Below are 27,738 nucleotides of genomic sequence, written 5' to 3' on the forward strand. Positions count from 1 at the left end.
AACAGCTAATAAGAACAAAATAAAACATTTCTGAACATTTTACAAAGGAGTAAAGCCACCTTTAAGAAGCTTGCAAATCGTGGCTAATTTGTTCGTAAGCGGTAACTAAAAGCTCTTCATACAACAAACACGTTTAATCTTCTATAAAACACCACCAAACGGTAACACGGGTAACTCTAAAACTGCACACAATCCTCGAAACAAACGACTTCGAAAAACTGTAACTCGCACACGCGCGCACGCTAATCGCGAGTCACGCAAGTTCGGTAGTTTTTCTTCTTAACATTTACCCCCTCTCCACACTGGGAGGTAGCCCTGGTGTGCTTTTAACAATCTATTTCAAGCGGAATCAGTTTGGTAATCGGTGTCACGACAGTCTTGACTCCACACGTAACTTTAGCTACACGGGTGTGGCAATCACGTCCAGGATACACTTCAACAATTCGCCCTAGCGGCCAACGTCTTCTTGGAGTATCGGGCTGAATCACAATAACAACATCTCCAATTTTAAGGTCTCGAAATTCTGAAGTTCACTTTGGTCGGGTGTTTAATAAGGGCAGGAACACATTCTTTGAGCAATCTCCTGCGCACTCGCGAAATGTTATCATGGACCTTTCGCCATCGTTGACGTGGATGAAAATTTGTGGTTTCAATAGACTCAGGCGCGAACTGTCCCCCCCCCCCCCCCTATTTGGCCATGCAAAAAATGGTTAGGGGTCAATGGAACGTCTTCTCGAGGATCCGAACTCTGATAAGTCCACGGACGGAATTAAATTAACGTCTCCGTCCCGGCAAACACAGTAACCAGCTCCTCGTCGGTCACATCTCGGTCACTTACAACGGCATAAATGGCTTTCTTGGCAGCTTTCACCATTTACTTCGTGTGCTCCTCGAAAATGTGGGGCAGCTGGTGGATTGAATCTGGCTACATGTGATTTTAAGTTCGGCTGTCTAACTCTGAAGTTGTTGTCGGTCTAACTAACTAACTAACTAACTAACTAACTAACTAACTAACTAACTAACTAACTAACTAACTAACTAACTAACTAACTAACTAACTAACTAACTAACTAACTAACTAACTAACTTGTCCACTGCACCTACGAAATTCGAGCCTCTGTCGCTTATCACCTCCCTCGAAACTCCACGGCGACTGGTAAAGTGACAAAAGGCAATTAAGAACGTGTTGGTATCCAACCCCAGGCCATCTCTAAATGCACTGCTCGTGTTTCCAAGCAAGTGAAAAGGCACAGCCACCTTTTCTGTCGTGGTTGTCCGCGTCCTTGAATGGTGTTCAAAGGAACTGCAAAATCAACGGCTGTTTGGGCGAAGTGCCTGAAGGTGAAACGAAGCCTTGTTTTCGGTAGAGGCGCCATAATCTGACAAGTTGGCTTATTTCGTCTTCTCTTACATTTATAACATTCTTGATCCCACTCGCGGATCTCTTCACGTGCGGCGATGATCCAAAATCTCTCATTCAATTGACAAAGAGTGAAGTTTACTCCAGTGGCATGATTTCCTCTCTCATGATAATGCTTCACGATTAGTTTTGTCACCCAGTGTCCGCGAGGCAAAATGATTGGAAATCTGGTGTTGTATGGAAGGAAGTCTGCGAACTTTAATCGACTGTCACACCGGAAGACTCCATCTTCATCTTAACACGGGTTCAGCTTGATCAACTGACTTTTCTTTGGTATCGGTTTCCCTGAGCTCAAAGCTGTGTACTCGTCACGGAATGCTTCGCGCTGTGTTAAGCGCACAAACTCCTCTTCGGCTTCCTTTATTTCTTCAGGCGACAGTTCCATGCTTGCATTTTTGTTGTTTGTTCTGCGCATGTTGTGCAGCACTCTTCTCACTCCACGTGTGTTGTTCTGTTTCTGTGCGGCTTCTTTCTGAAAGTTATACGTCATCCATCCATACATACATACATAAACTTTATTTAAGTGTCAATGGTATTTAGCTAAAGAGCTAATTGGGGACACTAAAATAAATATTACAAATATAAAATATAAAAATACTAATATTATATAAATAGATATAAAATATAAAATATAAAAACACTAATATTATATAAATAGATAAATAGATATAAAATATAAAAATACTAATATTATAAAAATAGATATATCGATAGATAGTTAAAATGACACAGATATGTTTTTAAAATTCTAATAAGTTAAAAATGATTACAAGATTACTAAAATTAGTTACATTATCATGTTGTGCAAGCGTAACATCTGCAATGTCCGTCCAACACATCAGTAATGTTACTGTCCCGAACTGCTTTTTTGAATTCAAAAAGGCTTTTTTTGTTACGAAGATCGTGTCCTCTTTCCTCTTCGAGATTTTCATCTCTGGCATTTCGCTAGGCCTGTTCGGGACTTGCATCTTTGACCACTCACTGAAATCCTTTGTTAGCCAGTCAGGACCATTCCACCACAAAGACACTCGGTTAACTATGAAGGTGTGGCTCCTCTTATGCACAAATCGGCTGGATTCCCCTCGGTGGAGACATGCTGCTACTGTGACTGTTCAATGATCCTCAGTTTTTTTCCAATTCGGTTTGTCGGAAGTCTTTACCACGCCCACGAATCCCCCAAAAAACATCTGTACTGTCAGAGTAAAAAGTTACTCTCTGCATTGGTGCTTCTAAGACCGAAGGCCTAGAATCGCGCCTATGAGTTCCAGTCACGGTACTCTCATCGGGGTCAGCGGTGACACTTTACTCTTAGCTGCAATCAGGCGACTGGTGACGGCATCATTATGGTATTCGCACCGCAAGCTGCACTGGAAGCTTGCTGAGAGGCATCAGCAAATGTCACAATGCGCTTCGACTTGATAGGCTCTGAACTTCGTAGACATCGAGAAATCTTCACCTTTCTCAGACTTTTTAGCTGCTCTAACAAAGCTCCGATTTTGTTTGCTATTTCATCTTGTACTTCGTCGTCCCAGTCGTAGCCTCGCATCCATAGCTCCTGGAGTAGAACCTTCGCAACGATAACGTACGGGCAGACAAAACCGAGCGGGTCAAAAATCGTTGCTACTTTATGCAGGACGTTTCGCTTTGTTGTCTTAAATTCCAGGGCGAATGGAAAAGCGGTAACGGTAAACACGTCTTCAGTGCTGTTCCACGAAATTCCCAGTGTCTTCATCATCGGGTCTTGGCTGCTGTTAAGTGTTATTGTCAGAGAAAACCGGGCAGGAGCAAAACATCGAGATCGGCCATTTACCTTCATCTTTTCACAGTACAAAAGCTATCTGAAAAGATTAGCAACGGTGGCATTTGCAGCAGTAGACGTTCTTTTTTCTTCGAGATATGACTTTACCATAATTTTGGGCCCTCCAGCGGCCTGAAAAAACATAAATTTCTGCAACTTTGGGTGAGCCTACAGAACACCTCGTATGACTCCTCAAACTTCCTATATTTTTTCTATGACACTTATTCCCTTATATATTGACTGAGATGAATTAAACTTCCTGAGCTTTAATACTAATTTTTTTTACGCGGCGTTAAAAATTGCCACTGAATCGTTAACGAGCTTGACCCAAGTTTAAGTCATTTTCAGTCGACTGTTTCGGCAAAGTGCGGCAGTTTATTTGGAAAGTAAAATCATCCCTCGATAGTCTATTGAGCTGTTATCAAAATCCAGGCTAGTTTAAATTGGTATCTAGAAGTAAAACCGAGTTACCGGTGTCTGAAACTGCCATAACAATGTTCAGTTTAGCAATTTCCCGCCAAATTTTATATCACACTATGTTTTGACTTCCTCTGATTGTAGTCCATATTTAACTACAAGGACCTAGAAGTATTTTCGTTGACTTCGGGATAGAACATAGCAACTGTAATATCATTAACAACATGTGTAAACATTTCAAATCTCCAAATAAGTACCCGACATTTTTAAGACACGTTGCAAAATTTCCCGCGAAAGTTTTGTTTTGGTTCTTCGTCACGTTGCAAGGTGAAGCCGGACTGCATCCTTAGTTCGCTGGTCTTTTGACGGTCGCCAAAAAGCAAATTGGAAACGAATAATGGCAAGGCAATCGAGAAGCACCTAAATTAATTAAATAGACTTTGCAGACATTTTGTTTACACTCTTTTCTCCCCCGACTTTGGGAAGTTCGAGACGTGTCACGAATTGTAAGGTTAGACGACAAAGCTCTGTTTGAAAGTCTGGGCGTTGAAATGATGAATTGTTCTTTCGGATCAGAAGATTCGCCATGCAGTGTAGGTGGACTTGGTTCAGTTATTCCTTTTTTTTTTTCAACAGATGCGCGCGCCCCCTATATATTGTAAATTTTTTTTATTTTTTTTATAAAATATTTTTTTGGGTGGGTGGGTATTAATTTTATCCTTTTTTTTTTTTTTTTTTAAATTTTTTTTTTTTTTTATTTTTTTTTAAAAAAAAAAAATTTTTTTTTCTCTTTTTTTTTTTTTTTTTTTTTTTTTTCCCCCCCCCCCCCCCCCCCCCCCCTCCTCATCGCTATCCTCCCCCCCCCTTTCTCAAATTATAAAATAACTGGCGTGCAAGCGAGATATGACTTCTCACCTCGTTAGTCTTGGAATCAGCGGGGAACGTGGTCGAGATAAGACTAAGGTAATTTTAAACTGTGCTGGTCTGCTGCGTGCTGTAAACAACGAGGAAATGCAGGCCATGAAAATATGTTCCAAGCGTAGGCGAGACCTCACTATCGATTGGTCGAGCTGGAAAGGCGAACTTTGCTGCTATCCAACCAGTAAGGTACGAAGAAACGAATAAACCACCTTAGACTCGTAAACGCTGCTATGTCAGCCGAAATTTCTGTTTCATTCATTAAACGTTGTTCATTCAATGTTGTAGTTCCTTTCGGCGCAGGTTGGTATACCTCTTTTATTTCTTTAGCCACACCTCGATTTAGCCATACCCGCGATTTACATCAAATGTTTGAAAAATTGGAGCCCGTACGTAAGTACCATGCAGGCGCGTGTGGTTTTCTACTTCCGAACTACTATATTTCAAGTCAAAAAGGCGGTTTCTTCTAGGGCCAAACCGTGTGCGAGGTAGCAATAAAGATAAACCTAGAATAACGTTTTGCCCGGCAAAAATATTTTATAGCGAAGGAGGGTTCAAAGTTTATCTAGAAAGGAGGTATATAGATGAAGGTATATCTATGAAAGAAGGTATAGGAAGGGGAAGGCATCGAAAAAAAAATCCATAAACTGGGACCCACGATTATTGGAAGCGTTGAAGAAGCTCCAAGATATTTTGTTTGATGATAAACGCTCTTGTTTCTTGGCCATTTCAATTTCACCAGAAATAAAATACAAACAGCGGCAACAAACATAACACATGGACTACGCATGGTCTGAAAAAAGAATCTAAAATTTACTTTTCGACGTTTTGCATGCTACAGCACGCATCTTCAGAAGTGACGGTTACAAAAAGCGAAAGATTTAAAACTTAAAAATACAAAGCGAGGAACTGGTAACAGCTAAACAATAATTAACAACAGTGACAACAATAGGTGAGAGCTAATAAAGCCACAGCTTTTCACTGCCAACGTTGTCATTGAGGGTGGGTTTTAAGTCCCGTATTAACAGTGTTTCTTTTATTTTACACTGTAAGTCACATCGTCTACTGACTTAGACCTGGAAATGGTCCCATTTGACCTCGCTTTGTATTTTTAAGTTTTAAATCTTTCGCTTTTTGTAACCGTCACTTCTGAAGATGCGTGCTGTAGCATGCGAAACGTCAAGTAAATTTTAGATTCTTTTTTCAGACCATGCGTAGTCCATGTGTTATGTTTGTTGCCGCTGTTTGTATTTTATTTTTGTTTGATGATACTGCATGGCCAGTTAAAATGCAGTGGTTTGATGAAGGTGAGAATAAATAAATTCTCACCTTTACCAAACCCCAGCATTTCTATCAAACTACTTACTGCTTTATAACTGGCTGCACAGCATGTATAGACCACATTAAAAATGGCTGCTCTAATGACGCCACGTGACGTCATTAGAGCCGCCATCTTGGTTCCGCCATCTTGGATTTCATCATTTTCTTAGAAAGTCGCAAAATAACGGACATTGATGCAAAATCAAACCAGAACGCTTATGGAATATAAAAATAAACAAATAGTTCAATTCTGTTTCAAAAACCTGGAAAAAATTAAGAAAAATTTACAAATGACGATTTTTGGCCAGACCTACTTGTAATAATCATGATATGTCACATGGTTGACATATCAAAATTTCGGCAAGGGAAGAATGAACAGCTACTGAAAGTCTCGGCATTGTAGAGTAAATCCTCTTTTCAAAGTTTAGAAAAAAAACTTCCGGCGGGGGGGGGGGGGGGTGGCATCCACCTCCACCCCTCGTACGTCCAAAGGTTAATCTAGGATAAGAATTTTGTGGGTGCACTGTTTTAATTATCTCGTTATCTTTTTACAGAAATTTGTCTTCAAGCGCTATTACATTTCTACCTGACAGAGTGTTTGCGAACCAGACTAACCTGTTAGAACTGTAAGTGAAATATCATATACAAAGTATGCAGACTTAAGATAAAACATCGTGTCCAGTGTGGTTATTGTATGCATTTTTATCAAGGCTAAATCCAAGTTATACGATTTTATCTGGAATGCGACAATTTTGGTTTACTGTTTCACTTTTATGGTGATACTTTCAGAAGGAATTTGTCTTCAAACGCTACTTCATTTCTAACTGGCAGAGTATTCAATGCGAACCTGGAAAGCTTGGGGAAGCTGTAAGTGAATGAACACATACAAAGCAGACTGTAAGTCAGCATTGTGTCCAATTTTTTTTGTATGCTTGATTTTTTTTGCAAGTAATTCACTCTTTTTAAGACGGAAACCAAGTTTTACGTATTTATTTGGAGTAAGACAATTTTGGTTTACTTCACTTATCTGGTGATACTTTTCACAGGAAGTTGTCTTAAAACGCTATAACACTGAATAATTTGTAGACATGATTTAGTGTGCAATAAATGTTGTTCAAACCGTGCACACGGAACGAGATAAAAGATGACCACCGATTAATCCCTAAAAAGTTAATTTGATGCGTACGGCCAGAAAAGTAAGACGAGAATACCAAACCACGAAATATATTGACGTCTTTCTCGTAAGAAAAAATCTTTAAGAGGATCACGAACCTCTCTTATATTGCCAGAAAGCAGAGAATAAATTCTTATTTTGCTCTGCCTCAAGGTAATTCGGTTTGCTGTTAGTACATTTTGTTGTGTAGTAAAAGATACAGTTTAACCGTGAGCGATTTACATTTGTCTTGCATCTATTGGCAACTGTATAGTTCTTTCGCCGCTTATTTACCAGAATGGAAACATTATATACTCCAGTATGAATCATATAAATGGGGAGCTCCGCTTTCAGGCCTGCCTATATCTATATATTTTAATATCGATTTTGTTCACGAAAAGTAGAAAAAGTCTTCCTTTTGGGTGCAGATTAAATTATCCCGTTATGTTTTTTCATAGGGATTTGTCTTTAAACGCTATTACATTTCTACCTGACAGAGTGTTTGAGAACCTTACTAAACTTTTCGTACTGTAAGTGACTAAACATATACAAAGTATGCAAACTTTAGAGAAATATTGTGTTCAGTTTGGTTACTGTATGATTGTGTTTATATTGTACGCAAATCATTTTTATCAAGGCTGAATCCAAGTTATACGATTTAACCTGGAATGCGACAATTTTGGTTATCTTTTTTACTTTTATGGTGATATTTTCCACAGGAATTTGTCTTCAAACGCTATTACATTTCTACCTGATAGAGTGTTTGCAAACCTGAAAGAACTGATGAGTTTGTGAGTGAATAAACACATACAAAGCAGACTGCAAGGAAACATGCTGTCCAGTTTTGCTTTTTTAAATACACAGCAACTCATTGGGGGTTTCCGGGTCTTTATTGCAATGACCAACGCGCGAATTCTAAAAAAAATACAGTTGCTAACTGCGGTCTTGTTGTTGTTGGTTGCTCAATAGCTATCGCAATATGCCAGATACTTGCGGTTGTGTCGGTAAATATATCTGTTGGGCTTGGGCTTAGCATTTCCGCCTATTGTATTTACCTACTATAAGATGGTTTTCCATGTTCTATAAGAAAATAATGCACACTTGAGGTCTAGAAAAGCTGCTAGTGGATACCCGAGCCGTTAGGCGAGGGCATTCAGCTGCTTTTCTAGACCTCAAAAGTGCATTATTTTCTTATAGGACATAGGAAAACCATCTTATAGTTGGTTTAGAATATAGCAGTAAAAAGAGCACAGAATACGGCATTTACAAACGCACGCAACATCGGTAAAGTGAAAGTTTAGTTTATTCTTTTCTTTGGCGGCTTCTTTATAAATAAACCAAGATACCATTTCATACATATTTCCTATTAACATGGTCCTTTTTTCCGACTACCAAAAGATTCTTACAAAGCCGACAAATCTAGTCGATATATTTATGCATTCAAGTATGGTTATAAAGCCTTCTTCAATTTCATTCAAACGAAAAATTTTCATGCGTTCGTTTCGCAGCAAGTTTTTCAAATTCGCCTCTAATTTCGATTTAAAAAGAACAAAAGTGAAGTGAAGTGTTTTGTCTTCAGATTGTCGCTCAAAAAAGGTTTCTTACCTCAAAGCGTTTCTAGAGTCCGGCTTGTTTTATCAAGGCTGAACCCAAGTTATACGATTTTATCTGGAATGCGACAATTTTTGGTTATCTTTTTCACTTTAATTTTATGGTGATATTTTCCACAGGAATTTGTCTTCAAACGCTATTACATTTCTACCTGACAGAGTGTTTGTGAACCTGAAAGAACTGAGGAGGCTGTGAGTGAATAAACACATACAAAGCAGACTGCAAGGAAACATTCTGTTTAGTTCTGCTTTTTGTTTGCTTGATTTTTTTAAAGTAGTTCACTCTTTTTAAGACGTAAACCAAGTTATACGATTTTATCTAGAGTTCAAAATCTTTGGTTTACTGTTTCACTTATCTGGTTCCTCTCACAGGAGATTGTCTTATAACGCTATTACATTCCTACCTGACAGAGTGTTTGCGAACCTGGCAAAACTGTTAGCACTGTAAGTGAATAAACACATACAAAGCAGACTGTAAGGAAACATATGCATTTTGTCCAGTTTTCTTAAGAGGCTGTCTTTCTTAAAAACACCCACTTAAATTCACGTCAAAGAAAACATTTTGCCTGAAACTATGGCAACTGAAAGACTTTAGCGAGGCTAAAACTAAAACAGATTTGTTTTGAATCAAAATGATTTTCTGGCCACGTTAGGAGCCATTAAATATTTTGCCCTTTCGGGCCCGCCGCAACGTCTGAAAAATTAGAAAAATAGGCATTTTTCGAGCCGCTGTCAATAGTTTCATTCGCATCGAACATCGACAATTTTTATCAATTTGCTCATAAACATTTCTAGTTTTCTAAGAAGGTAGGAACTTTTCCCTCGATTTATCTGGAAATGCAAAATCAAGGATATAATGACCACTTCTGATAAGCACCGAACAAAGGTTGAAGAATGGCCTTGATTTAGAAGCGAATATTTCAATTTCGGACCTAGCTGATAACTCTACTCTACATAGCCGAGAAGGGTAGTCCTTTATCTGCTAAAATATGCAAAATCAAATGTACGTTTTCAGTATTTCAAAAGTTATGACCATGTGTATCAGCACATGTGCGAGTAATAACAAAATTTCCGCTTATATTGTCGTCATTACTCGCACATGCTTCGCGCCTTGTATCCAACGCGGGCTCATAGAATAATTGTTAAATATCAGAAGCACGTTTTTTACCTCAACCGGAAGTCTCCCGAAAAGTAAGAGGGGAGGGGGGAGGGGGAAGGGGGACGGCGCGGATTCTCAAGCTAAAAGGACGCAAGACTTTTTAACGACCTGAGTATTAAACGGCTCAAAACCACACAAAGAATTTGAACTTTCTGTCCTGGCTAATCTCCAGCCTTAAAATTAACGTTATTAGAACAAACGCGTGTATGGCAGACTTGCGGAATAGAAAGGAGCAGGCCTGGACAGAAAACTGGGAACGAAAGGTCATGAACCTGGGATCGAATAAACTGCGATTACAAAAATTCGGCGGGAAAATTCATCACGTGAGTTCTTGCTAGTTGCGACGTGTTCGAGCTCTCCTTCGTCAAACATGGCTTTCTTTTATGGTCTCCGTTTTTTAGGGGGTCTTTGTTTTCTAGGGGTCTTCGTTTTCGAGGGTGTCTTCGTTTTCTAGGGGTCTTCGTTTTCGAGGGGGTCTTCGGTTTTGGGTCTTCGGTCTTCGGTCTTCGTTTTCTGGACACCCCTCGCTTGCTAGCGCCTCGTTTTTCTTTTGTTTCCCCGTGTTGCTAGTACTCCAAATATTTGGGCCAAATATACGGTTTCTGGGAAATGTTTTGTCCCCTTGGGCCACTGCACAAATCAATATTTGACCGCGATTTGAGTGCGAAATAATGTTTACAGTGAATTCAATGGGCTGTTTTAGCGAGGAGTCTCTGGGAGACGCAAGCTTGTGTTTCGTTGGTCGACGGCACTTGACCGAGTTGACAACCATTTTGATTAGGTGTGATAAGCTTGGCGAAAACCTGGGCTTTATTTTTGCGATGATTCCACTGCTTTAAGTGAATTAATAGGGTATGTAGATTTGACGGACTTTTACAAAACTTGGACAAAAAGTTCCTTGTTCAATAAAAAGTGAGGCTTTTTTTTAATACTTTTAAATATTCCGCCTTTTATGCCTTCCTACGTGACGAAGATCGGCAAATATTCTAATCGCCGAGTTTACAATGGATATTCCCAGCAACCAATAGGAATATCCAAAATGCCTCACACACTCTTTTCCATTTTCCGCTGATTAACACTGTGCGGTTTGTTTGATCGTACGTGCGAACACGAAAGCAGGTAATTCAATTTAGCAAACATCGTCAGTGTTGCAGTTTTAGGCTTGCCCGAGCTTACCATTACACGAAATATTTAAAATAATTATTTCTTTTGATTCTACATTTTATTAGCTTTACAGTGTTATATACTTTTCAAAGGTTTTGTTAAAAGCTCCAAAAGCTACAAAATGTCTGTATGAACGAAGCCACTAATATTCAACTTATTTAAATGTCTGTTAAAAAACGCATTGGTTGCGTTCTTTGCAACTGATGGCAGCTGGTTCCAAATACGGGAAATGATATATGAATGAAAAAATGAATGAAAACTTTATTAACGTGACGACTCGTTAAGCTTTACAGCTAATTGAAGACTATGTATATTCTAAGATAATAAATAATAATTGAGCAAATAAATTACGTATATACTATATAAGAATATGAACCCTGAAAGAATCGATTTGATTTAATTCAGTAAATAATGAAACATAATTGAACTCACAAGAACATTTGTCAATCAAACACAATCGAAGATGTCAAAATTGAACCAAACTTGAGACCGTCAGAACTTTTTCCTTTCGCTGCGTCTCAGGCTCAGTGAATCTCGGCGACTTCGTCTCGGGAAATACTTCGCCGAGGTTCACTTCGCCTGAGACGAATAATTGTTAAAAAATTTTCACAGGAATCTGACTTCAAACGCTATTGCATTTCTACCTGACGGAGTGTTTGCGAACCTGACACAACTGAGAATGCTGTGAGTGAATACACGCATACAAAGCATATTATAATACATTGTAGGCACCATTGGGTGAGATCATACAGCTAATTCACGCTGACACATCTACAGAGAATAGAGATATACCTGCAGAGCTGACGTCATTTCTACAGATAACAAAGTACAGATATTTTGGGTAAATGTGAAACAACCTACACTTCTGCAAGAACCTAATATCCATGCAATGACACTTTGTTAAATTGGGATAGATCCTTTTCGTAATCCCTGACGGTTTTCAACGTCTTTTGACCATACCGCACATAAATGATATCGTAAATACTCTTTCTCTTTTGCCATCGTAATTTAACTAAAAATAACAGGCAAACTGCGGTGATGAACATTACGGACAAACGGCAAACCGACAACACCTGCACGTTAAGATATTTTCTGTTGGGGAAAATTTCATCAAACATTGCTTTTTTTCTTTACCAAGTTTATTATCACTGTTCTTTTTCCTATTAACGCCAAAGCGAGGCTCTATTAAAAAGGCGCCACGTTAACGGCTTTCGCCAAGATTTTTACGCCAACAAGTGATAAATTTTTAACATATTGCCTTTCTTTAGTGTGGAAAGAGAAAATTGAAAAAGAAAACGATTTGCAGGTGATCTTGAGCAAAACGTTTCTGTTCCTATGTAACAAAGAATAAAGATTCTGTGACACGTCACACAAAACGGGAACAAATATCATGTGATATCTTTGCGTGGATGGAATTTATTTTCATATTGAATAAGTTTCTATGGAAAAACTTGAGTGGCAATTCCAGCCTCGTTCTCATGTCACACTCTGTTTGACCTGTACCGACTGACAAAAACATAGCTATAACTCAAAACGTATACCACAATTTGAAACCACAAACTACCTAGTGCGAAAGAGGAGATTTTAATCTATTGAAATCCACTTCCAGAGTAATGAAACGGTTTGAACACGCAAAACATCATTCTGTGCTCCGAGCTCCCGGACTATTCCGTCAATCTAGTTTTTTAAATGACGTTTTTGCACGAGCAATCATGAAGTTCAACCAGCGATCAATACCTTTTACGCCGACAGAAGACTACAGAAACTTGGTGAAATTCATCTTTATTACACAGCAAAGATATTTTAAGATTTTCGAGACTTTACCTTCAATTTCAAGGCTTTTGTTTTCGGAAACCGAATGAAATTAAACGGTTTACAGATGTTTAAGAAAAATCAATTTTACACAAAGCAAATCGCATACATGACTGTATTTTTCTGCTTTGCAAAATTGGATTCGTTCTTCCAAACCTTCCTCCATAACCAATCTTTTACGATCATCCCCATTTTAATCTTCTGAACAATTGTTTTTTCCTCTTTTATATTTTATTTTGAACATATCAATAAAAGAATGATTGACAAGGAACCATGCATTGCTGGCACTCCAAAGGATTTAACATCACCATCCAAGGGAGCCGCAAGATCATTTGCCAGGACAACGGGCTTCTTGGTCTGTGTCTCTTAACTTGCTTTGCTTCTAAGAGCATTCGTTTTAAGCTTTTTACTTTGGGTGGTGTGCCGCCCTTCATCTCAATTTTCCTTTTCTTGAACGATCCACGGCGTTTTTCTTGGTGATTTTTACTAAATACCCGAACGTAACGTTTGCTCCATTTTGATGTTTTCAATCATCCCCTGTTTTCTTTTCTTCCTTGCTGTCTCCAGCTTGGTTGCTTTCCATGTTGACGTTTGAAGAAACATCATTCGGCTTCTCAAACTTAGCTTTTGTTTTCTCTATCAATCCACAGCGTTTTTCGTGTCGCTTTTGGCTAAACAAATAAGCGTAACGCTTCCCGCACTTGGAGCATTCGTGTTCTTTTGGTTCTTTGGATCTCGTCGTTGTATTCCTTTCTACCTGACTGGATACCATTTTGTTGCCTTTCATGTTGACACAGGGATAAAAAGTCTTCAACTGGTCACGTGTCAGCGGCAGTATCCAAGCTGGAGGTATAGATGAGCCATGGATAGGATTCGATAGTAGTTACGCCATCAAGGATGACCAATCAGAGAGTTTGCTTTCCGCAAGTAGCGTCGGAAATGAAACGCCAAGAATTAAATTTGAAACACTGTAGAGTTCGTCTTCATTTTTGCCAAGCAACATGAGTGAAAAGAGACCACCGGACGCCATTCAGGAAATGGACAACACAGTTCCGCCCCAAGCAAAAAACCGAGAAAAAAGAAACCAAAAAAAAAAGATGCGATAGCACTTCAACCGATACCGCAACCTCTACCATCCACCGTTGTTTATTTCCCTGCTCCAGTACAACTCGAAGAAGATAAGGCCATGGCCAACCCACTGGATAGCCTCCTGACAGCCCAACCATCACCTACTGTCACTCCTTTGGTGACGATAAACAGTCAACCCATAACAGAAGAGGTGCTGCAAGAGTAAAGCTTAAACCTAAATGTATGTCGCTTTCACAAATGTAACCTGGTCTCTTTTGAGTCGAGGATAAATGGTGACACTTACATCAAATGCCAAGTCAATCACTGCCCTATCTTTACGCATGAGGACTCAGCCTATTACTACATGAGTAACGTCTACAGGAAACTACACGAAAGTTACCCTAAGCGTAATAAGAACCTGATTTGTAACTGCGAAGAACCAGTTACTCTGAAAGTGAGCAAAACCGAGACTTATCCAGGCCTACCCTACTCAGTTTGTGTGCAGAGATAAAGACTGTCTGTTCTTTTAATGGACAGATTTTAAATTAAGCAAGAAAACAAAAGGAAGCAAGGCAGATGACAGTGAACTGCTTGAAGACACTTGTTTACAACGAAGAAATGTTGCGAATAAAATAAACAATGCTGCATTAGAGTTTTTTGAAAGCAATAAAACTTTCTTTCAACATTGAGGGAATAAAAAACAATATTTCTTGTTAAAACATAAGAGATTTTTACGCCGTGAAATATTTGGCCCTCTTTCAACAAACAAACCACATTGCTAGTGTGGGCCGACAAAAGAAAAGTAAAACAAGTGGTCGACAGGATTTACTTCGATGACTATCAACTGTTCGTTTCACGGTAGCAGTTAAAGAATTTTCACTTCAGTAAGCCACCGTTCGAGAAAGTTGCTAAATGGTTGCATTACAACGCTTATGACTTCCTGGTCGAGGGTTCTTCTGTTGAGTTGCTAGAACTTACTTCGCTTTTATATATGTTTCTTTTTATATTATTCTAACACTTATCCAAACACGATTTTCTCGAAAAAAATCGATATTTAGCCAAACAAAGTACACAGTGATTTGTTTCATATTAAGGCTTACCTGTGGTGAGAACATGAGCGAAATCCATTTTTCGACACTTACCAAGAATTTTCAACTTTGTTTGATTTTTGTGCACATGTGCTCTTAACTGTCAGGAAAAATTAGGTTGCATCCAATTGTGTTCAATGTATGTAATTAATTTAATCATATACAAGGAATACTAAAGAGAAAGAAACGATGTTATACTTTTATTATAAAAAATGAAAGCAAGCCATGCGCTTTTATCCAAAATAAAAAAAATGTTGATTTACAAGTATTGTTTCACTTATTGGGTAAACATGTTCACAGGGATTTGTCTACAAACGCTATTACATCTCTACCTGACAGAGTGTTTGCAAACCTGAAAAAACTGGAACTGCTGTAAGTGAATGTACATTTCAATGCTGCCAAACAGCTGAATCCAATTGTGTTAATTGTATGTTATTCATTATATCGCCAACAGGGAACAGAAATAGAGAGGAACGATTCTCTGCCATTGGACAAATAAAAACCAAGTCATATTATTTTATATTTAGAATCGCATAGCTTCCTTTCAGGAAGCCTTAGTTCCTGGGCTACAGAGAGGTCCTTATCCTCTCACTGGGATACTCATCCCAACAACATAATCAACCTGGTTCCCAAGCAACTTGGGTCCTAATCTCCAGGACCCTTGGGAACAAACACCACCACATGCCCTGGTTCCCAAGAAACTGGGGTCCTAATCTCTAGGAACCTTGGGAACGAACATAACCACACGCCCTGGTTCCCAAGAAACTGGGGTCCTAATCTCTAGGACCCTTGGGAACAAATACAGCCAATTGCACTGGTTTCCAAGAAACTGGGGTCCTAATCTCCAGGGCCCTTGGGAACAAACTCAACAACCAACAACAGCAACACTTGGGTGGGGGGCACTATATGGGGAAAGCTGACCCTGTGAGGCTATGGGGCAAAAAGGCGAATTGTAGGGAGCACTTCATCCCCACAAAAACACGAAGTGTATTACCCATATTAGCAACTGAAGTTTCGTCTCCAACGCAAATACCCTAAAAAAACTGTTCAAATTGTAATTTTGCGGTTGACTAGAACATTCTCCTTGGAAGGCAATTTTGACAGTTCAGAATCTCCAGTTTCAACTGCGAAATAATTAATTACATCGATAGACTTTTTGCTTAATGCGTCTTACTCTGCTACATTGTAGTTTAAATGGAAGATTACAGGTAACTTCCTCTCATTAAGGACCATAGTCTTTTTGGCGGTAGATACGTACTGAAATGTATTTTTGCGTGAAGACGGAGCAATGCAAGCTTCGCTACGTGACATCAAAATACCAGCCATTGTCTGTGGTTATACATGTAAAAAACAACTTCCTCTTACAGGCCACCTAATTGTAATCTTGTCCATTTCAAATTAAACTCAGAGTTCAAAAATATCTGTGGAAGCTTTACAACGTATCTCATTATTTAAAGCAATGCATGGTTCCTTTCTATTTCGAAGAAATTTTCTGATATTAGCAACACGAATAAAATAAATCTGTCACCCTTGAGCTCCAGGACATCGGTTGCCAAGGAAAGGTGCCATTGGTTTAGTGGGAAAACGGTCTCTCTTTATAAGGGAAGAAAGACCTTACATAGAGTAAAATTTTGTTATTTACCACTGGAATTAAACATTGCTGACTTGGGTAACATGGCAGCAAGGCAAAAATTCACGCAAGAATCAATCAGGGAGGAAGTTGAAAAATATGGCTTATTTTGAACAATTTGGACTCTTGCAACACAAACGTGCATTCATTGTAGATAGAATAGCTCCTGCAGGATTTATCCTTGTGCTACTAAACTCGGCAGGCTTTAAAATTGAAAGTCCTGTTATTGTATTTTATGTCTTGGATCAAATGCTTGCTACAATAATTATTGTTCAAATCCCCTTTCAGTTATAACGGATTTTTGCTAAAATGGCAATCAAAATGGCACTCTTGAATTCCACACATTTTCTGTATTAAATGAAAAAAACTGTTTACGTTTTTCAGAATCTTCATAAAATATTCTATAAGCTGAGAAACTTTCGTAGCTTTTGATTTGAGATTTGTCCTATTTTGACCTGAACATTACAGAACATAACAATAGCTAATTCCACCGAGATCTTGTATTAAAATTTCCTGCCCTTTACGATGGCTAGTGGAAACGGAAACTTCAAATTGCTCGAAGTTTCGTTTGTTTTTCATATTAAAATCTCATTTCTCGCCGGTCTAAGATAATGTTTAATAGAATCAGCTTATAAATATTTACATTTAGCTTAAAGCAAGCTCCTGGATTCCACTTGGCCCAAGATAACCTCTAGAGAAATCCGCGAGATCACTTGTCAAAATTGTCACTGACTGCTTTCGGCGGGAAAGAAGGCGCTAAACGAGGCAAGAAAGACATTCACGAAGGCCTTGACTCTTGTTAACTGTCCTCCAGCTTGACAAGAGAGTAGCATTTTTCAGTTGAGTAAATTGTCTTGTTCTTTATTAGTCGATAATCACATAGTCTCGGGAAAACGGAGGCAGGTTGTCTCCAACATCTTGCAGATTGTGTTCTTGTGAGGTTCGTGCTGTTGTTGGACTGTAAGCCTACGTTGCAGACGAACAAAACCCCGGTATAGTCCAAAGTTTCAATTACGACTTTCTTACGAACAGTGGTTATTTAACATTTTCTTTCACTGTATGAGTGAAACGGAAAATAAAAATGTCCGTACCGCATGGAAAAACGCGCGAGTAAATAGCAGTTAAACTTACACGACCACTGTAGAAACGTTCGATTAAAGAAAGGAATACTACAGATTTCTAGCCTGTGTACAGCCATCCGGCTCCGCTCAAAAATATCGCGGAGGGGACGTCTGTGTTATGGCTTTCTTAAGGTCACGGGGGATACCTACAGCATGAATAAATTCATGAAGCGAAATTTTGCTTGACCTGCATCTTTAAAAACGCGTATTTCTCGGCTGTTATGGGTGTGATCAGGGCGCTAAAAAGGAAGGGCGGCGAAACGCGCTCAGAGCTCTTGAGCGATGTGTGATGCGGAGGCGGACTGGGGCGAGCGCGCTCCACTGCAGCAAAGTGATAAACATGGCGGCGAGTGAGATTTGATGGCTGGTGAAGAAAAGTGATTGCTACGCGGAACCAGTAATAGATTTCCACGAAATTCTTTTGGGAATGGAATAACGATATGTTTCTTCAACCGTCAGAAGTTAAAAGTGCTCGATTCTGTGAACACAGTGTTGCATTATCACAAATAAAATCAACTTGCTCGAAAGGCTTTTTACCTTTTCTTCGGACGCTAGCAATCAAGCACCAATTACGTAAAAGATATGGTCAGAGATGGCTCAGTTTCCAAACAATAAGTACAGTATGTATTGCTCTTTCATCTGTGTAAATTTCATTTTGAACTTTTTTGAACTTTTTGAGTTAGAGGTTTTGAAAGTTTATACTTTTTGCGACTGTGCGATCAGGGTGCTATTAATAACTTTTTAGCAATTTTACTCTTTTCTCTGCGATCATATTGCGTCGTCTTTAACCGTGAATGATCATGAATTATGATGGAGTCTTTTTCCAAAATCTGACCTGTGAAAATCACTGAAATCTTACTTTCACCCTGACAACCTCAGTAAATTGAGATTAAAAACTGCAGCTCAAGAAATATCTGTCAAGTAAATAAAATAAATAAAGATGAAAGTGTGGGGTTTGTATCCATGAACTTCCCAGAAAGAGTTAGTGTAACAGGGCAAGTGAAACATGCTTTCTGTAATTACATTTAAATCACTCATGACTCGGAATATTCCTTTTAGTTTTGATTTTGACAGATACACTGAGCAGCACATATAATAAGGTTAAAAAAAATAACAGGCATTTTTTCATTATATGTTACTATTTTACTAAAAAAATAGAGTTTCATCTTTAGCCTGCATGCTAAAATTTTTATTTATGATCGCTTTATCTATACACACCACTAAGTAGCCCATCAATATAGTGTGACCAATGATCTTTATTTACTTTTTTGATTTATTTGATATATCTTGCTTTCAGTCAGCTTTATTTATATCATGATCATGTGTTGACAATGAGGTACCAAGGAATGTATTGTTTCCAGGATTGATCTAGGGGAAGGGAGCAGGGGGTACACCTCCTCACCTCTGAGATGACCTGCTTCTTTCTAGTACCATTCCTTACAAAATTGTGGAGCACCCCCTCCTAAAAAAATCCTGGATCTGCCCCTGATTTCATATTTGATTTATAAAAAGAAATGTCACTATTTGTTAATGCAGAAGACCACTTGACACATAAATTTCTTGGTAATTTTCCTTCCAGATCTAGATCTCCATACACATAACTAATGAAATATAATTTTATGAAAAGAACTCTAAGGCATTCCCAGCTGCTTTTCTGACATACTTTTATCCTCTTTCTCCACTGAAAATATTAAGAATAATTTGTTTTTATACAACAAGCATGGTCAAGCAACTGTTGCAAAAAATTAAAAAAGGTTTGCTTTTTTTTTGCAAAAGGCAAATTATTAAAACAAAAAAGGTCTTAAACAATGCCATTTAATAATTAAAAAGAGGGAGATGTTGATGTTTGTGATGTTAATGTTTGTGTTGTAAAGACATACATTTGCTTGGCTAGCATCCAGTGTAGGGAAGTCTTGAATGGTTTGTACTCATTGAGTGCAACTGCACTGACATTGAGTGCATCTTCTTCTGCCAATGTATGAGACAGTTCTTTTGTGGCTACAACTGTCACCACCTGAGGATAGAAACTAGTGCCTGTTGGACAACTTAGAAAGAAATACTGGTTGATAGATATTTTTTTTGGGCGAAAATTATTAAGTAAAGCAGTCATCATAAGGCATTGCCTGATGCAGTCATGAAAACAAATTTGACTTCAGCTGCAATTTTCACTCAAATGACTGAGCTAATCAGGGTGTAATTGTGAATTTCACAGTTCAGAATCTTTAAAAAGACCTCTCTTGTTATCACGGTCACAGACAGCTACAACATGGTCGCAGAGAAACGAGTAAACTGCTAGAAAGCTAGTAATAGCACCCTGATCGCACAGTCGAAAAAAAGTGTAAAATTTCAAACCCTCTAACTCAAAAAGTCCAAAAAAGTCCAGAACGAAATTTACACAGATGAAAAAGCAATACATACTTTACTTATTGCTAGAAAATTGAGCCACCTGCTACCATACTTTTTACGAAATTGGTGCTTGATTTCTAGCGTTCGAAAAAAAGGTCGAAGATGTTCGAGCAAGATGATTTTAATTGCCATAATTCAACTCTGCGGTAACAGATTCAAACACTTTCTAACTTTTTACTGATTGGGAAGCATATCATTATTTAATGCCCAAAGAAATTTAGTGAAAATCTCTTACTGGTTCCGCGTAGCAATCACTTTTTTTCACCAGCCACACGATCGCATTTGCCGCCATGTTTTTCACTTTGCTGCAGTGGAGCGCGCTCGCCCCAGTCCGCCTCCGCATCACACATCGCTCAAGAGCTCTGAGCGCGTTTCACCGCCCTTCCTTTTTAGCGCCCTGGTGTGATTAAGCTCAAATTTTACAGAGACATAAAGAAATGATGAAAGATTATGTATGTCTTATTTAATTGGTAGATTGCACTTAACGGCGATGTTATAGCCTTGTTAGTTCCAAATTGGGAAGAACATGATTTTGTGGCAGAGTTTGCGGAACGAGTACGAGACAGCACACTGTGATTTTGTCAAAAACTGATCAGTCAATATCTAAAGAGTGTCATAACAGAAGCGGATTTTTTTAATTTAAAATCTGCCAGCAAGTTATGGCGGTTTACATGCGCAAATTTTAATTTAATGCCTTCTTCCTCTTTCTGAAAGCGCTCTTTTAAAATTCCGCCTCTGTTACGACACACTACAGTATTAGTAGTTTACCTATCTGCAGTGGCAAGTCATGAAGTTCTGTGTCCGCAATGTATTCTCTGCCACAAAATTGTCGGAAAAGTCCAAACTTTGAGATTTCCGAAGGTGTCCCGACCAAAACACGATCAAATTTTAAATGTAGAAATGTAATTATGGTAATTATATTCCACGCTTTTATGGTTTGAAAAATGCATTTTTAAAAACGACACGATTGTTTATGCCAAATATTATTGTGCAGAAATGTTCAAATTTGAATGAAAATAAGCTCATAGACTTCCTACAACCTAAATAAACGTATAAAGCTGAGTGTTGTTTTAAATTGGTCAATAAATCAAAGAAACAGGGTTTTTTTTTTCAAATCACGCGCACGCACCCATATTATTATCCAGTCATGAATATCTCGTAAAGTTGTCGATGTCAGTCGTTGCACTTCGTGCATACGCTTTAAATAAATGCATAACGATGAGCTTAGGGTGTCCCCTGCGATCTTAATCGTGTTCTATGAGGGTCTCAATGGGGTGGGAGCTTTTACGGTTAACGGTTAAAATTTTGGCCTTTTTACGGTTAACGGTTAATTTATTTCCATTACGGTTAACAGAAGTTAAAAGTTAATTTTCATTGTTTTTAATAGTTAAAAATCCATTTCAATTATTGAAAAACGTATTTTAGGTCTTTGGACTATTTTTGGGACGACGAAGTGAACTAGTTTGGGTTATTTATAATCACTGACCGATTTTTACGGTTAACGCATTTTACGGCTAACGGTTAAAATTTTCCATTTTTTACGCCTAACGGCTAAATTTTTGGCCGTTTTACGGCTAACGGCTAACCCCATTGAGACCCTTTTCTATTATCCTGCTGTTATCGATTTAAATTTCACATAAATTATTATATCGGATATCCGGATGACCAGATTTGAATCATGCGGTTCCGAATAAAACACAACAAACAAGGGAGATAAAACATCATCGAGCGCAAAGACATAGCGCTACATCGATAAAATGCAAGAAGCATAACGTTTACAACACAAAATCTCTTTAACCAACCTTCTTCGTTCTCCAAGTAAAGCCACTACAGTTCTCGGCGAAGCCAGACAAAGATATTAAAATGTGTCATTCGTACAATACATTGTGCAACAGTTTTAGTTAACGGCTGGACCCGGAATCACAATTATTAAATCCAAGTAGTCAGTCGCCTTCACGGATAAGTTTACTTCCAAACTAAACATTTTAAATCGAAATGTTTCAAACTACAGCGCAGAAATTTTCTAGACCACGGTCTTCACCAAACTACGGCTCTTTCCAGCTTGCCCTGGATTTAAATAACACTGCATATTGTGTGCCCTTCAGAAACAAGTGAGATGCAAAAGGCTGTAAAGGTCGAATGCTCGCCTCACGCTGAAATAATTTGGAACGCCACAAGCTATCGCCCGCATAAATTAAAGGCAATTACAACCGGTTTAATGAATCCGGGAAAACCGTCCGCAGCGGAACACGATTAAAAACGCCATAACACAGACGTCCCCTCCGCGATTTTTTTGAGCGGAGCGGGACGGCTGTACACTGGCTACAGATTTCTATTTTGTTGAAGGAATACTATTGTAGGGATGGATAGTTTGACAGTAATGCCGTGTTCGTGCAAGAGAATCTACACGAAACAAAAGAAAGCAATTACTGCGCGCTGTAAACTCGATAAAAACAAAAGAAAGCTTTATAGAAATTCCTTTGCAGTGAAAAGCTCCAAACTTTCGATAAAGAATGACTTCTTACATTTTTTAACTGATATTCACAATGCAGAAAGCGGTTTCTGGAATCAACAAATGCTCATATCTTTCGGTAAAAGAATGAATTCTCACATTCTTTAAGTAAAACACTCGCCGAGGTTCACTTCGCCTAAGACGAATAATTGTTAAATATTTTTCACAGGAAGTTGTCTTCAAACGCTATTACATTTCTACCTGACGGAGTGTTTGCGAACCTGACAAAACTAAAATATCTGTAAGTAAAAAGACAAACAAAAAAGGGTACGTAAAGAAGACGGCTGTAAGTGAATAGTTGTATACAAAGCATATATATGGGTTATTGACCAAGCTTGTTCGGTCAAGATGGCAGGATATTGGCCAAGTTCTTTTCGTCTCGGTCCATAAAAACGCAAAAAAAGAACGAGGCCAATATCCTGCCTTCTTGACCGAACAAGCTTGGTCAATAAATGATTTATTATGTGACTTTTTTCGAGTACTGAAAAGGAGCCAGTTACATGCACATTCAATGGCGCACGCTAAAATCATTTCATAGGTTAAAAAGTTTAATGAGTGACTGTCAAATTCTTGAATGAATCGAGACGAAGTAAAACGACGCGACAACAGCGAAATTCACCTCTTTTTAACCCTCAAAAGGATATTGAAATGGCTAAAATTGCAAATCAACGTTGAGTTTGAAGCCTTAAAACAAGAATATCCATTCCATCTGGCCGCCAGCTTTTGATTATTGGACGTTTTGCAGAGTATTTGCTCGCTTCTGGCGCTTTAGTGGTGCAAACCTGCCGGTGACACATGCTGAATACTGAAATAATTATTGTGATTGTTGAAAGCGTTGGGGACTTAAAAAATTCACGGGAAGAGCTTGAACTTTCCTACATCATTGGTTGAAATGTTCGACCCGAACTTATTGGACGTGAGCGTTAGAGGCTTCCGTGAAAAGATGTTTTAAAGGCTTACAGTGCCTGGTTCGCCGTGCCGACCGCTTTCTTCCATCAAGATTTCCATCAAGATTTACACAAACGACAAGTTTGCCGAATTCTTTATTCTTCAGGTATGTCACTGACTTCTCTCCATTTTCGGCCGAACAAAACCGATATCATGTCTTCAAGTCGCTTTGCGTTTTAATTTTTGTTTTTATAGCTGGTTGTTGTGGCAAATAAATTTCACGAAACTCGTAAACATTTGTTGTTTAATTAGTTTTCAAGTTTACGACGGAAAAGCTTTTCGTATTAGCGTCGACCGAACTAAAAAGTTTTTTTGCTTGCGGGAACACAGCGGGCGATCCCGAGCGGTCAAGATGGCTCCATCTTGACCGCTCGGGTAGCCAATCAGAGCACGGGATTCGTTTCATCTTGACCGCTCACGGAGCTAGTCATATAATAATATTATATATTTTAGGCAGCATTGAGTGAGAGCATACAGCTAATTCACGCTGACACACCTACAGAGAATAGAGTTATACATGCAGAGCTGACGTCATTTCTACAAATAACAAAGTACAGATAATAGCATCATCAGGAATCGTGCCGCCTTTTCCCGCTTTGCGAGTTTGTCTTGATGGTCAAGGAAAGAGTGCTAGGCGATGGTTGAATCATCCAGATGCACCACAGTAACGGAATGATAACGGATGTTTTTTTCTGAATACGTGCTAAACCTTTTCATACACCACTTTCATGAGTTTTTTGTTAAAACGTTCTCAAGTCCGTGTATCATTGTTATTGAAGTTGTTTATAAACGTGACTTTAACTGGGTATAGCTACCATTTTGTTGGGCACTTAATAATGTTTAATAAAACAATTATCGGATTCGGTTTTTGCATGATAGAAATTATGAAGGCCTCTGTTTATTTTATCCGTTTCAGCCTTCGGCTTCGGCAGATAACACAAACCTCGGCCAAGATAATTCCTGCTATCATGCTCAACCTGATACAATAATTGTTACCACCGTTTGCATTGATACGCGACTTCAAAGATGAAAACACGCCCGCGGAAACGTTTCCAAGGTTTCCGTCAATCAAAGTTTGAAATGACGTTTCGCACGAGCGATCATGAAGTTCAACCGGCGATCAATAAATTTTACGCCGACAGAAGACTACAGAAACTTTGTGAAATTCAACTTTATTAAGGCCCGGCCAAACGCACGTAACCTTGTAACGCAACACTGATCCCAGCATTGTTGGGCATGTTTTGAGATGTTGTGAAGAAGCTGGCTAAACGGACGCAACATTTCAACGCAACATATCCCAACATTGTTGTGCACAACATGTCTCACGCGTTTGACCACCCTGTTGCGATATGTTGCGGTATGTTGGATGGCGCAAATCGAACTAATGCGCATGCTCCAGCGCAACAATGTTGCACGACCGTGCCCAAACGAGTACAAGATCATGCAACATCCAAAACTGCTGCGAGATGTTTGGAGGAACATTCGACCATTCTCAAACTTGGTCCAACATAATCCAACATGTTGCAACATGTTGCAACAGGGTGGCCAAACGATTGCAACATGCTGGGTGCGGTAATGTTGGGATATGTTGCGTTCAAAGGTTGCGTGCGTTTGGCCGGGCCTTTACACAGCAAAGACATTTTAAGATTTTTTCGAGACTTAACCTTCAATTTCAAGGCTTTTGCCTCGGAAATCGAATGAAACTAAACGGTTTACGAAAAATTAATTTTTTACAAAGCAGACAGTGGCAGACGGATGTCGCGATACGTTCACGGCTCGCTGAACTTAAAAGTTCTGTAACTTTTATTTTTGTGGTGTTTATTCCGACGGTTTAGCGAGACAAATGTGATAACAGTTATTTTTTTTTGGCCTGGGGAAGACTTTCATGAAACTTGAGAAAGAACGCCAATTCTGGGGGGAACCACTTGCTACGGGAAGGCCGGGATCTATTGTAGTTATTGAAATATCCAGAGACAGATCTTGTTCCAACAGTAGACTTTACTTTCAAGAATGCAACCAAACAATATTTTACAGTGCAGTTCTATTTAAGAGCGAGCTAGGACGCGATACAGATTACATCATAAGAGAAAACGCTATTTTTGAAAACATAAACAAACGTTCACAAGTTCTATTGGATAAAGTTAATCCTAGCCATAAAAAAAATACTTTCAAAACTACGCAGGTGGATTACAGCTTTGTTGAGGTTGCATTTACATTTTAACAGTTATCTTCAGTAACGATTTCACAACTTACAAACCAAAACAATTATTTCTAAATTGAATTTTCCCTTGTTTTTAACAGCGAAAACGAATATTGTAAAATTAAGTCAAATAATCAATTTTCCTCTCCTTACACAAAGCCCTTTTGGACAGCTTAGCTACAAAATGGTTTAATTTGCACCTGTTAAAAACAGTTTAAAGAGTTTTGGCCGCGGAATAAAAAATATTTATCGCCAGTTCACTTTCGTGATCGCTCGCGAGAAACGTTCTCGGAAACCCCTTCAGAATTTGATTGACGGAAATCTTGGAAACGTTTCCGCGGGTGTTTTGATTTCTGAAGTCGCGTATCAATGCAAACGGTTGTAAGAGCCAATGTTACCATCGGTCAGACATAAGACGGCAAGAGTCGAAGAATGGATTTCGCTCATAGCTTCTTCTGGTTAGAAGGTTCTTGTGTTGAGTTGCTAGAACTTACTTCGCTTTTATATATTTTTTTATTCTTACACTTATCCAAACAAACTCGGCGTAAATTTTGATTTCCGAAACCGTAATTTTTGCCGTATTCGAGTATTATCGATTTTCTCGAAAACAAATCGATATTTAGGCAAGCAAAGTACACAGTGATTTGTTTCATATCAAGGCCTACCTGTGGTGAGAATATCAGAGAAATCCATTTTTCGACACTTAGCAAGAATGTTCGACTTTGTTTGATTTTTGTGCACATGTGCTCTTAGCTGTCAGGAAAAATTAAGTTGCATCCAATTGTGTTTATTGTATGTATGTAATTAATTTAATTATATACAAGCAATAATAAAGAGAAAGAAACGATGTTATACTTTTATTATAAAAATTGAAAGCAAGTCATGCGTTTTTATCCAGAATAAAAACACTTCACTTATTGGGTAAACATTTTCACAGGTATTTGTCTTCAAACGCTATTACATCTCTACCTGACAGAGTGTTTGCGAGCCTGGAAAATCTGGAATGGCTGTAAGTGAATGTACGTTTCAATGCATACCGAACAGCTGAATCCAATTGTGTTAATTGTGTGTTATTCATTAAATCGCATACAAGGAATACAAAATGGAGAGGAACGATTCTCTGCCTTTGGACAAATGAAACCAAGTCATGTTCTTTTTAATATTTAGAATCACATAGCAAAGAGAATTCTTGCACTCCGATTGGCTATTGATGCGAACGATTTTGCGTTGAATCAGGACTTGAAAGCAAGGCTTTGCGCGATATTTATGCGACTTTATACGATTGTTTGTTGACTTTTGGTATCGCAAAGTATGACATTTAAACGTCTCACTTCATGCTTAGCAAAGTTAGCATCAACATAAGAAAAGCCATACGAGAACAGATGTTTTATGGAAGGCGAGATATTCAACTTTCTCGAGCGAATGGAGATGCGGGGGGGGGGGGGGGGGACAAGGGCCGAAAAATCACCACTTTAGCCTCCAGGAAGACTTCAATACTTCTCGAATTTTAGAGGCTTATGCGGTTTACCACTTGAAGCTAAGTTAATGACACTTTTCCTCAACTTTGAGTAGCCAAATTATCAAAGATGTCTCGTCTACTCAGGTATTAAGACATGGCGAGGTTCTGGGCATGCTTTCAAACGTGTGAAGACGTACCGTTCCGTGCTCGGTCTAGAAATTTTTGAAAATGGCTTTAATTCTTAATAATGGCTAAAGTTCTGCGTTCAGGGAAAAAAGATTAATCAAACCACTATGTCGGCGGAAGATATTGCTGAGATAAGTCGAATGGTGAAAGCTCTTGCTCAAAAAATTGATCGACTTGAAGCTGCCAGTCATACCCGCCATTATGAAATTTTCGCGAAGCTAACGACGCTTGAGTCTACGACAAGCGGACTATCCACGGGTTTGGACAGCTTGAATAAGGATTTGGAAACGGTAAAACAAACAGTGGAGGAAAAGGCAGATAAAGCGAAGCTGAAGGAACTCGAGAAGAA

At 38.7% G+C, this 27,738-nt stretch overlaps 1 protein-coding gene across 1 annotated transcript in view; it reads left to right on the forward strand.

Moving 5' to 3' along the window:
* Positions 1 to 26,757, forward strand: part of LOC144636954 (uncharacterized) — a 52,967-nt gene extending 26,210 nt beyond the window's left edge. The window contains exons 6-15 of the mRNA XM_078496148.1: positions 6,428 to 6,499; positions 6,663 to 6,740; positions 7,485 to 7,556; positions 7,746 to 7,817; positions 8,757 to 8,828; positions 9,009 to 9,080; positions 11,572 to 11,643; positions 15,228 to 15,299; positions 22,766 to 22,837; positions 26,682 to 26,757. Of these exons, the coding sequence (XP_078352274.1) occupies positions 6,428 to 6,499; positions 6,663 to 6,740; positions 7,485 to 7,556; positions 7,746 to 7,817; positions 8,757 to 8,828; positions 9,009 to 9,080; positions 11,572 to 11,643; positions 15,228 to 15,299; positions 22,766 to 22,837; positions 26,682 to 26,757 (730 nt within the window). The remainder of the gene's footprint in view (positions 1 to 6,427; positions 6,500 to 6,662; positions 6,741 to 7,484; positions 7,557 to 7,745; positions 7,818 to 8,756; positions 8,829 to 9,008; positions 9,081 to 11,571; positions 11,644 to 15,227; positions 15,300 to 22,765; positions 22,838 to 26,681) is intronic.
* Positions 26,758 to 27,738: the final 981 nt, after the last annotated feature.

Source organism: Oculina patagonica, chromosome 13 (assembly GCF_052425735.1).
Source record: "Oculina patagonica isolate OP01 chromosome 13, crgOcupat, whole genome shotgun sequence".
NCBI classification, from domain to species: domain Eukaryota; kingdom Metazoa; phylum Cnidaria; class Anthozoa; order Scleractinia; family Oculinidae; genus Oculina; species Oculina patagonica.